The 11614-nt window shown below is 51.6% G+C and overlaps 2 protein-coding genes across 3 annotated transcripts in view; one reads left to right on the top strand and one right to left on the bottom strand.

Moving 5' to 3' along the window:
• LOC105513127 (mucin-3B-like) overlaps positions 1-2179 on the bottom strand; it is a 12540-nt gene extending 10361 nt beyond the window's left edge. The window contains exons 1-4 of the mRNA XM_011943960.1: positions 2114-2179; positions 1828-1952; positions 1486-1611; positions 1024-1116 (exon numbers count right to left, since the gene is read on the bottom strand). Of these exons, the coding sequence (XP_011799350.1) occupies positions 1024-1116; positions 1486-1611; positions 1828-1952; positions 2114-2179 (410 nt within the window). The remainder of the gene's footprint in view (positions 1-1023; positions 1117-1485; positions 1612-1827; positions 1953-2113) is intronic.
• A 313-nt stretch (positions 2180-2492) lies between these two features.
• Positions 2493-8910, top strand: LOC105513109 (prefoldin subunit 5-like). 2 transcript variants are annotated; one of them, XM_011943945.1, is made up of 2 exons: positions 2493-2517; positions 8314-8910. In XM_011943945.1, the coding sequence occupies exons 1-2, from the start codon at positions 2505-2507 to the stop codon at positions 8790-8792; spliced, it is 492 nt and encodes a 163-aa protein (XP_011799335.1). In that variant the 5' UTR covers positions 2493-2504; the 3' UTR covers positions 8793-8910. The 2 variants fall into 2 exon arrangements, with proteins under 2 accessions (XP_011799335.1, XP_011799334.1); XM_011943944.1 differs by lacking the exon at positions 2493-2517 and having other exon boundaries at positions 8328-8407; positions 8531-8910.
• The last annotated feature ends 2704 nt before the right edge of the window (positions 8911-11614 follow it).

The following is an 11614-nucleotide window of genomic DNA, read 5'->3' as shown; positions in this document are numbered from 1 at the left end:
TGAATGCTGATGTGAGGTCTGTTCCTGTAGTCGGGAAGCCAGTAGAGCCCACAGAAGGGTGGGTGATAGTCGTTGGTGTTGTCGAAGGAATGTCTGTAGTCAGAAAAGATGGGGTCATGGTTGTGGAAGTCACTATGGTACCTGAGGTAGGGGAAGCTGAGGAGATGGCAGTTGTGGATGTGCTGACTGTGGAATAAATGGCTGAAGAAGTGAAGCTGTGGGTACTGTGGGAGGTGGTATTGGGGGTGGTGGTGGGGAAAGTAGTCAACAAAGTGGATAGAGGGGTGGTGTTGGTGTTATGACTGGTGATCATTTCTGTGCCTGGGACAGGTGGAGAAGATAAAATGCTACTGGTGAGTGATGATAACATATTAGTGGCTGTGGGCCAAGAGGTCGTAGTTGTCATAGAAGTCACTGTATTGGTGGGAGTGATTGAAGAACTGATGGGGGGAGTAGAAGTCATGGCTGTTGTTAGAGATTCTGTAGAAATGTCCCTTGCAGGAGTCAGTGTGGTGGTCTCAGGAAATGTGGCTGTAGAGCTGGGGAAGGTGGTCTGACCTGTGCCTGTAGTTGCTATAGTGGTTGAAGGCGGTTCCATCATTGTGGATGTGGTGAATGAGGTGGTGGTAGTGGGTGATGGGGTGGATTCAGCTGTTGTGTGGAGTGCACTGGTGATGGCTGGAGGTGAGGAGATACTCTCTGTGTGAGTGGTCTGAGCACTGCTGGCAGGCATGGAAGACAAAAATGAATATGTCCCTGGGAAGGTTGTCAAGAGGGAACTTGTCGGAGTGCTGTGTGTACTGGCAAAAGTTGGCCTCCCACTGGGAGTTGTGGCAGAGGTCATGCTGACAAAGGAGGAGGTTTCTGTATTCTGGACAGTGGGAGATGATGGAATGACAGTTGTTGGCCTTGCAGACATGCTGGAGACTGTGTACACTGAGGTGAGGTCTGTCATCATAGGTAATGAACTAGTGAGGCCCACAGGTGAGGGAGTGATGGTTGTTGGTTGTGAGGTAGGGATACCTGTACTCAGAGTAGATGGGATCATGGATGTAGAAGTCATCATGGTACCCAAGGTTGTGGGAACTGAGGTGGTGGCAGTTGTGTATCTGCTGGCTGTGGAGTAGATGCTTGAAGAAGTGAAGCTGGAGGTACTATGTGAAGTGGTCTTGGTGGTGGTGGTGGTGGTTACCAAGTTTGTGGTAGGACTTTTGGCTGTTTCTACGGTTGAGACCAAGGGAGAAGTGGGTGGAATAGAGGTGGCAGTGGATGATGTCTCTGTCATAGTGGTGGGATAGGTGATTTCAGTCGTGGAGTTTGTACCAGGGCCACTCGGAGAATTAGGATAGGTGGTCTCAGATGTAGTCATAGATGAGATATTTGTAGTGGGGAGTGTGGTCACCAAGATAGATGGAGGGATTGTGTTTGTGGTGCCACTGGTGATTGCTTCTGTGCTTGGGACAGGTGTAGAAGACAGAGTCATACTGGTCAGTGATGTAAAATAATTTGTGGTTGTGAGAGGAGACGTTGTAGTTGTCACAGAAGTCACTGTATTTGTGGAAGTGACTGATGAAGTAATGGGAGGAGAAGACACAGCTGTTGTGAGAGATTCTGTGGACATATCAGTTGTAGGAGTCAGTGTGGTGGTCTCAGGGAATGTGGCTGTAGAGCGGGGGAAGGTGGTCTGACCTGTGCCTGTAGTTGCTACAGTGGTTGAAGGTAGTTCCATAGTTGTGGAAGTTGTGAATGAGGTGGTGGTAGTGGGTGACAGGGTGGATTCAGCTGTTGTGTGGAGTGTACTGGTGCTGGCTGGAGGTGAGAAGATACTCTCTGTGTGAGTAGTGCCAGCACTGCTGGCAGACATGGAAGAGGAAAATGAATATGTTGCTGGGAAGGTCGTCAGGAGGGAACTTGTCGGAGCGCTGTGTGTACTTGCAAAAGTTGGTGTCCCACTGGGAGTGGTGACAGAGGTCATGCTGACAAGGGATGAGCTTTCTGTATTCTGAATGCTGGGGGAAGATGGAATGACACTTGGGGATATTGCTGAGGAACTGGAAACAGTGAATGTTGATGTGAGGTCTGTTCCTGTAGTTGGGAAGCCATTAGAGCCCACAGAAGGGTGGGTGATAGTTGTTGGTGTTGTCGAAGGGATGTCTGTACTCCGAGAAGATGGGGTCATGGTTGTGGAAGTCACTATGGTATCTGAGGTAGGGGGAAGTGAGGAGATGGCAGTTGTGGATGTGCTGACTGTAGAGTAGATGACTGAAGAAGAGAAGGTGGGAGTACTGTGGGAGGTGATCTCAGGGGTGGTGATTACCAAGTTTGTCATAGGAGTTGTGGCTGTTTCTGTGGTTGGGAGAGAGGAAGAGGTGGGTGGGAGAGAAGTCTCCATGGACAATGTACCTGTCATACTTGTGGAGCAGGTGATTTTGGTTGTAGAGTCTATCACAGCGCTGGTGGGAGAAGTAGGGTAGGTCGGCTCAGATGTAGGTGTAGACCTGGTGATGGTAGTAGGGAGTGTGGTCACCAAGGTAGATAGAGGAGTGGTGTTTGTGATACCGCTGGTGATTGTTTCTGTGCTCAGGACAGGTGTGGAGGATAAAATGGTACTGGTCGGTGATGACAGTGTATTAGTGGCTGTGGGCCGGAAGGTGGTCTTTGTCATAGAAGTCACTGTATCTGTGGAAGTGACTGAAGAAGTGATGTGGGAAGTGGAAGTCACTGCTGTTTTGAGAGTAGTAAATACTGGGGCTGGGGACATGGTCGTATGGACACTTCCAGTGGGCCAGGGAATCCTTTCTGTGGTTCTAATTGTAGAGAAGACCGTAGTGTGGAAGGTTGTGTCTGTGGCTGACACAGAGGAGGAGGGTGTCACTGTCACTATGGGAGTTTCTCTTGCAGTGGTGGTAGAGGGAGATGTCACGGCTGATGTTCCTTTCTCGGTAGTGGTCATAGGGTAAGTCCTGGTGACAGTGGTCACTGGCTTCTGTGTCACGGGAGTGGGGGTGTAAGAGCTGGTGAAGGCCACCTGTGTCGTGGTCACACAGATGGAGGTGGGGTGGGAGATGGTGATTGTAAAGCTCGTTGGATACACGCACTCAGTGGTGGCCGAATAGACCAATACAGTGGGTGGAGTGGTTTCAACCTTGAAAGCAAACTTGGACGTCGGGGTGGTTGAGGTGTTGGAACTGACTGGAGAGGTGAGCAGTGTTTCAGAGATGAGTGTGTCATGGGGAGAGGTAATGAGCGTCATAGGTTCATTTTCCCTGTGGCCAGGAGCAGGCGAGGCGAGCTGGGGGACACCGAGTGGCCGCCCAGCCAGGTCTCTGGAGTGTGGAGAATTGCTGAGCACAGCGCGGACTGCTTCCGCCCTGGGGAAACGTATGTGAGAGGTGGATGTGGCCGTAGATACAGTTCCTGCATTGGTGGCAGAGCAGAGGAATCCACTGGTAAATCCGTGGGTCATTTTGTCACATCACTCATGTAAGCTACTCACTCACGCATTTTCCAGGCAGCATCACAGAGGGCAGGGCATGCCGCAGCTCACTCCTGCATCAGAGGCAGCTTGGAGCTGGGCCCTCTGTGGTGCTGGAGCCCACTGCCTGTCTGCTCCTAGGGGAGCAGTGGGTCATGGGAGCGCTCATTCCTCACCCGGCCTTGGCCTTGCCATGGCCGGTCCTCCTGTCCTGGGATAGCCAAGCTGGGCAGAGCCTCCCTCCCCTCCCTTCCCTCCTCTGGTCACACCCAGGCCCCTCCTCCCTCTGCCCCTTCCTCTCCTCCCCCTGCTGCTGCCTGGGGTCCTCCCATCCCCTCCATTAACCTTCTGCTCCCACCATGGCTTCTCCCTGCACCCTGCTGCTGTCTGGGCTGACTCCTGCTTTCAAAGAGAAAAAGAGAGAATACAGCTAAGTCCTAGCAAGGGGCACATCACAAACCATGAGATAGAGAAAGTTGCACAAAGAGGGCCAGGCGCGGTGGCTCACGCCTCTAACCCCAGCACCTTGAAAGGCCAAGGCAGGAGACCACTTGAGGTCAGGAGTTCGAGACCACTCTGACCAACATGGTGAAACCCGTTCTCTACTAAAACAAAATACAAAAACTAGCCAGGCATGGTGGCTTGTACCTATAGCTGAGTCAGGAGAATCGCCTGAACCCGGGAGGCAGAGGCTGCAGTGGGCTGAGATGGCGCCACTGCACTCCAGCCTGGGAGACAGAGCAAGACTCCATTAAAAAAAAACACACAAAAAACTGCCCAGAGAACACCAAGGAGAAACAGAAGCTAAGCTCACACACGCTAATGACTTCAAAGGGCATGGAGTGAGGACCAGGCAGAGAGGCGGAGAGACAGGATGGAGAAGGAAACTTCCAGAAGGAACTACCTCAGCAGTCAGGCGTGATGAGTTCCGGAGACCTTAAGGCTTAGCAGTGAGTGTTCATCACAAAAATAGGCATATTTTTCTATAACTATTCCCTTTTGGCCGTGGGATTCATTAGTTTACAAGCATGAACCCCAGCATGTGGATTTCAACCCATTTCACAGTTGGTGACAGTTAGGATCAGAGATCCAGCTGTCAGAGGTGTCGGGGACGAGGAAGATAGGCAGCCACAGCAGATGGGAAGTGGGAAGTACCCAATCTGATACCCCTCACCTCGGGCACAGCCCATCTTGTGGCTGAGAGCTGGGGTGTCACGTCTCAGCCTAGCTCGTGGGTGCCAGGGAAGTGGGGTCAGGGATTATGAGAATCCCCAGGCTACAGCCCTTGGCTCCAGGATGTGGCCCTGGAGGTGACTGAGAAGAGGACTCATGGGCCTCTAGCTGGGTGGCCTGGGATGAGGGATGAGAAGCAGACACTGAAGGACAGAGAAAAGAGAAGTACAGAGGAATTGCGGGGTGTTCCTGCAGGGCAGAAGAGAGAAGCCTGGGACCCCACGCTGGGTAGTCTCAGACACACCCCTGGAAGTGAAGCAGACTTCAGGAGCTCCCTGGCCAGGCCCTGGTACCAACAGCTGTGCCCAGACACATGGGCCCTGGCCAGGGTGAGAGAGTGATGACAGAGCTGGGGAGGAGCTGCTGGGGGACAAAAGGTAGAGAGGCTGAAACCTGAGGACAGCGACCAGGGGCAGAAGTTAGAGGGCTATCAGGGAGGGAGAGGCCAGTGTGGATAGGGCACTGGATCTGGGGGCGTGAGGCAGGTGACAGAAGGAGCCAAGGCAGGAAGGGCACTGCTCTGGGAAGATCTAAATCCCACCCTCCACCCTCCGGTGGCAGATGCAGGTTGGAGCGCAGTCCCTGCAACCTGCTCAGTGCTTGGTGGAGAATGGCAGCAGGGACCCACTCTTTCCCAACCTCGGTTTTCCCTGCACCTGGAGCTCTGGGAGAAACCTCTCCTCATCGCCCCCTCCCCGCATCAGGCCGTGCCTCGGTTCTACCTGCACCCAGAGCTCCAATCGGTGCCTTCTTATCCCGCCTCCCCCAGCCTCACAGCCACCTTTCCCTCCTGTTTCCTGGAATATCGTATCAGGAGCTTCTCTCCATTCCCCTCCCAGCTCTCCTCCTTACCTGTGGCCCCTGGGGAGGCCTTGAGCATCCAGAGGAGGCAGAGGAGCCCCAGCAGCTGCATGAGCCCAGCGGGCAAAGGGCTGGGGCAGAGCAGCCTTCACGATCAGGACAGCGGCAGGGACGTGGCCCTAGGGCACGCACTTAATGAAAGCGTCTGTTATCTGTTTTGCTGAGCGTCAGGACTGAGCGCAGCCTCACCTTTGCACCCCCGCACCTCACCCCTCTTCCTCCCTTCTCCGTGCATCGGGACAGACCAACGTCAGCGCTGTGGGAAGCGGGACACCGGGAAAAAGACAGGACAAGTCCAGAAAGTGTCTGACGCAAGAGCTGCTATTGGCTCAGCCCCACAGCCTACCTGGCCCACGTGGAGCTCCCTGAAAGCTTCCCTTCCTCCCCGACACTGGTGGAGGGTACCCTTGACAAGGGGCTTAGACTCTGGAGTCTGGACCGACTCCTGCAGCCTCTCCTTAGTTTTCAATTCCTCCTGCTGAGGCAGTGCAACCTCGCTCTCCTTCAAACCCCTTCTGTCCCTCCGTTTGCCCCTGCTCCATCCTGCTCCCCGCAGGACCCCACAGGCCACACAACACGGTGGGAGTAATTAACACAGAATTCTGTCTGAAGTCATTTTATTATCTGAAGAGCTGGGGCTAGGTCCCAGAAAAGGAAATACGGAGGACCAAAGGAAACACTCAAAAATACTAGTCCGGGCCCGGCACGGTGGCTCACGCCTGTATTCCCAGCGCTTTGCGAGGCTGAGGGGTGTGGATCACTTGAGGTCAGGAGTTCGAGACCAGCCTGGGCAACATGGCAAAACCCCATCCCTACTAATAGGCTGAGGCAGAAGAATCGCTTGAACCCAGAAGGTGGAGGTTACAGTGAGCTGAGATCACACCACTGACCACTGCACTCCAACCTGAGCAACAGAGCGAGCGAGACTCCATCTAAAAAAACAAAACTAGCTTGGACCTAGCACATTGTTTGACCTATCCAGTTTGGGCAAAGGTGTGAAGAATAAATGTTCTTACCCAGCTGGTGGGTGTGCAGGTGGCTTGGGTTGCTTTAAAAGGGTGATTTGAGGATCACTTGAGGTCAGGGGTTCAAGACCAGACTGGCCAACATAGTGAAACCCTGTCTGTACTAAAAATACAAAAATTATCCTGGCGTGGGGTGGGCACCCGTAATCCCACCTATTCGGGAGGCTGAGGCAGGAGAATTGCTTGAACCCTAGAGGCAGAGGTTGTAATGAGCCAAAATCATGCCTCTGCACTCCAGCCTGGGCAACAAAGCAAAACTTCATTTCAAAAATTAGATAAAATAAAACAAATGTTCTTATCCAACTGGTGGGTGTGTAGGTGGGTTGGGTTGCTTTAAAGGGGTAATTTGGTGGCATCTATTAAAATTTTAAATGTGTGCCTTAGGACCCAGCAATTTCACTCTCCATCTCTGTGTCCAAGAAGCCCTTCAAGGAAGCATTCACAAGTATGTTTATTGACTCTCGATTATGGCAATTCTGACGGAAATTGGAAACAACCCAAACGATTGTTTCAATCCGGCAAGAAGATGGAATAGTCACCCTACAGAACACGATGCTCAGGCCAGATTCTGTGGCTCACACCTTTAATCCCAGCACTTTGGGAGGCCAGGGCAGGAGGATCTCTTAAGCCCAGATGTTCCAGGCCAGCCTGGGCAACATGGAAAGACCTCACCTCTACAAAAAAAAAAAATACACAAAAAATTAGCCAGGCATAGCAGTGAGCACATGTGGTCTCAGCTACTTGGTAGGCCAAGGTGGGAGGATCACCTGAGCCCAGGAAGTCGAGGCTCCAATGAGTCGTGATCGACCCACTGCACTCCAGCCTGGGTGGCAAAGTGAAACTCTGTCTCAAAAAAAAAAAAAAAAAGAATATAAAATTAGATCAAGGCCAGACAGACACAGTGGCTCACATCTGTTATCCCAGCACTTTGGGAGGCCGAGGTGGGTGGATCACTTGAGGTCAGGAGTTTGAGACAAGCCTGACCAACATGGCAAAACCCTGTCTCTACTAAAAATACAAAGATTAACCAGGGATGGTAGTGTACGCCTGTAATCCCAGCTACTCAGGAGGCTGAGGCAGGAGAATTGCTTGAACCCAGGGAGTGAGGGTTGTAGTAAGCCAAGATCACGCCACTGCACTCTGGCCTGGGTGACAGAGTAAGACTCGTCTCAAAAAAAATTATAAAATAAGACAAAATTAGTTCAGACCAGGCACAGTAGCTCACACCTGTAATCCCAACACTTTGGGAGGTCAAGGCGGGAGGATCACTTGATGCTAGGAGTTCAAGACCACCCTGGGCAATATAGCGAGACCTATCTCTACAAAAAAAAAGAAAAAGAAAAATAGATCTAAATAGGTCTGCCCATCCCTAAGGGAAGATGCTTTGCAGAGAGAAACTGCAGCTTTTCCTCTTCCCAGCATGCCCAAGGGACAGGATTGCAAAGGCAGCCAGTGAACTCACTGAGGCCAGGCCTGCTGGGAGAGCTTCGTGAGGGGCTGTACCTCTCATGTCTCCTGGGGGACCTCATCCTTATTGAGAGTCACTGAAGGGACCCTAAATAGGAGGCACTGTGGACACCCACCAAGGGACACTGTCTGCGCATCGGTTGTGCAGCTGGCTGCACCAAAATCCAGGGGACACATTATATAGCCCTGGCCTCAGGGTGTGTGGTCAAGTTGAGGAAGTGAGCAAAGAAATGAAAAGCATCTCTTCGTTAGTCCTCCTTCCCAACATGGCGCAGTCTATTAATATCATGGAGCTGCATCTGCCACAACTAGAAATGCTCAAGAACCAGCTGGACCAGGAAGTGGAGTTCTTCTCCACGTCCATTGCCCAGCTCAAAGTGGTACAGACCAAGTATGTGGAAGCCAAGGACTGTCTGAACATGCTGAACAAGAGCAATGAGTGGAAAGAATTACATGTCCCACTGACAAGTTCTATGTATGTCCCTGGGAAGCTGCATGATGTGGAACATGTGCTCATCCATGTGGGAACTGGGTACTATGTAGAGAAGACAGCTGAGGATGCCAAGGACTTCTTCAAGAGGAAGATAGATTTTCTAACCAAGCAGATGGAGAAAATCCAACCAGCTCTTCAGGAGAAGCATGCCATGAAACAGGCTGTCATGGAAATGATGAGCCAGAAGATTCAGCAGCTCACAGCCCTGGGGGCAGCTCAGGCTACTGCTAAGGCCTGAGAGTTTTTCAGAAATGGGGCAGAGGGACACCCTTTGGGCATGGCTTCCTGGTGCTGGGAAGAGTCTTGTGCTTAACGCCAATAAATGTGCCAGCTGGGCAAAAAAAAAAAAAAAGAAATGAAAAGCTAAAGAGTCCAAATGAGGTGGAGCCCATTTGTCAGAGCCCAGCAATGACACTATTGGTGGTAACTCAGGGGAGGGGCCAACAGGGAGCAGGGCTACTCTTGGGGTCTTCCACTTCGATTTCTTAATACATTTGATCAATTTGCCCAGCATGAAGATACTCGTTTGCAAAAAGTTTTGTTGTTGTTTGTCAGAGCAGTCTCTGTGGAAAGGCTGAAGCCACGTGGTCAAGCACCACAGCCAGCCAAGACGCTGCAAACCAAGCTGGAGGTTTCGGGGGTTTCCAGTCCTTTTTTATTTTTTTATTTTTTCTAAGGATCAAGCACCATAAAATTCCATCGCTGTTCTGGAGACACAGACATAAATGGAGAATGGACCCCTGTTGTAAGTAAAGATTACCAGGCTCCTGGGGAGATGGAGCCCAGATCTACCCGCTTCTGTCCACCACCCCTTCTGTCCACCACCTCTCTACTACTCACACCCCCTTCTGCTCCAGTCACCAGACTCCCGATCTCAGCCTCTGCCCCACTCCAGGCACTTGCCTGAGCCATTCCTACACCTGCAGTGCCCTTCTGCTCTTCCTCTTTCTCTCACCTGTGGAAATCCCACCTGTCCTTTAGAGTTCTACACCTTCCTCATCTGCTCCAGGAAGTCATGTGCAATCAGGAAGTGACCTCTTCCACTCCTGAAATTTTTTTTGTTTTTTGTTGTTTTTTTTTTGAGATGGAGTCTCACTCTGTCGTCCAGGCTGAAGAACAATGGAGGCATCCCGGCTCACTGCAACCTCTGTCTCTGGGTTCAAGAGATTCTCTTGCCTCAACCTCCCGAGTAGCTGGGGTTACAGGCATGTGCCACCACACCTGGCTAATTTTTTTGTGTATTTTTAGTAAAGATGAGGTTTCACCTTTTTGGCCAGGCTGGTCTCAAACTCCTGACCTCCAGTGATCCTCCCACCTTGGCCTCCCAAAGTGCTGTGATTACCAGTGTGAGCCACTGCAGCTGGCCCACTCCTGAAATTAAGGGTGCTCATTACTGATACCTCTCCCATGATGCATACTTATTATCTCCTAGCTGGGAGCACAGTCATTTGAACGCCTGCCCAGAAGGGAGAGGGAAAGGTGACATCTTTGTATTCTGAGTGGGGACAGTGGCCACTTTCCCTGCAGAGCCTGGGAAGAGGCCCCGCCCCACTCAGGGAAGCAATGGACGAGCTAAGACTGCTGGAGTCTTCCGTCTGTGGTTCAAGAATGCCCTATGCCCACACTGGAGTCCAGCCTTCATGGGGAAGCTGGAGAAGATGGAAGAGAAAAGAGTGTTCTACTGGGGTTGGGAGACATGGCTGTAATGTCAGATGCTGCTGACTGTAGGCTGCCCACACACAACTGAGACTGGGAGCTGACTCCAGAAATTAATAAGTTTCCAGCCAGAGCTCAAGACAGGAGAGAGGATTGCTGGGGAGAAGGAAGGAGCAGAGCTGTGGGAAGACTATGCTGACGATGACTGTGTTGGCCCAATCGTCAGTGACACTCACCATCGGGCCCCTTCCTAGTAACACTGAAATGGAATGCACAGGAAGTCAGTAGGGGGCACTGGTCTCCCTCCAAGATCACTTTTGTCAAGGTACCTGGGGGAAGATGTGAATCCAGAAACGTACAGGCTGAGACCAGCCCCCAAATATCAAGGATTAGGGAGGGATGTGTTGAAACTAGGGCTAGGGGCTGGGCATGGTAGCTTATGCCTGTAATTCCAGTACTTTGGGAGGCCTAACTGGGCAGATCACCTGAGGTCAGGAGTGTGAGACCAGCCTGGCCAACACAGAGAAACCCGGTCTTTACTAAAAATACAAAAATTAGCTCAACAGGGTAACGTACACGTGTAGTCCCAGCTACTAGAGAGGCTTGGGCACAAGAATCGCTTGAACCCGGGAGGTGGAGGCTACAGTGAGCTGAGATCGTGCCACTGCACTCCAGCCTGGGCAACAGAGTGAGACTGTCTCAAAAAAAAAGGAAACTAGGGCTGGGGAATAGGTCAGTCTTTCTCCCAGGAAGAGTAAGTGAGGCGGGAGGAGGTTGGGAATGTTGGCCACTGTGTGATTATCTGAATTGCAGCCACAGTTGTCCCTGATAATATCAGCTGAGGGGAGTCCAGGGACCCACAAGAGTTGTCTCTGAAGTCATGGTGGCTAGGGTAGGGGGAATCAGCTTGCTTGATGGGTAGATGACAAGCTGACACTTGGCTTTAAGAGTAAAGTTTCTCAGCTGGGCGAAGTGGCTCATGCCTCTAATCCCAGCACACTGGGAGGCCAAGGTGGGTAGATCCTGACCCACCTGAGGTCAGAAGTTCGAGACCAGCCTGACCAACATGGTGAATCCCGTCTCTACTAAAATACAAAAATTAGCTGGGCGTGGTGGTGGGCACCTGTAAAAGAGGCTGAGGCAGGAGAATCACTTGAACCCAGGAGGTAGAAGTTGCAGTGAGCCGAGATCACGCCACTGCACTCCAACCTGAACAACAAGAGCAAAACTCCATCTCAAAAAAAAAATGGGTAAAATCTCTCAAAACCAGTGAGGTTGGTGTAGCAGTCAGAAAGTGTCAGGTTATGCTGCAGTAACAAACAGTCCTAAATACTACATGGCTTACAACAGCAAAGGTTTATTTCTTGCTCATGCCGCTTGCCCATTTCAATGTCTGTGCTCTCA

This window comes from Colobus angolensis, unplaced genomic scaffold, assembly GCF_000951035.1.
Source record: "Colobus angolensis palliatus isolate OR3802 unplaced genomic scaffold, Cang.pa_1.0 Scaffold222, whole genome shotgun sequence".
NCBI classification, from domain to species: Eukaryota; Metazoa; Chordata; class Mammalia; order Primates; family Cercopithecidae; genus Colobus; species Colobus angolensis.
This window is presented reverse-complemented; position numbering and strand designations above follow the sequence as displayed.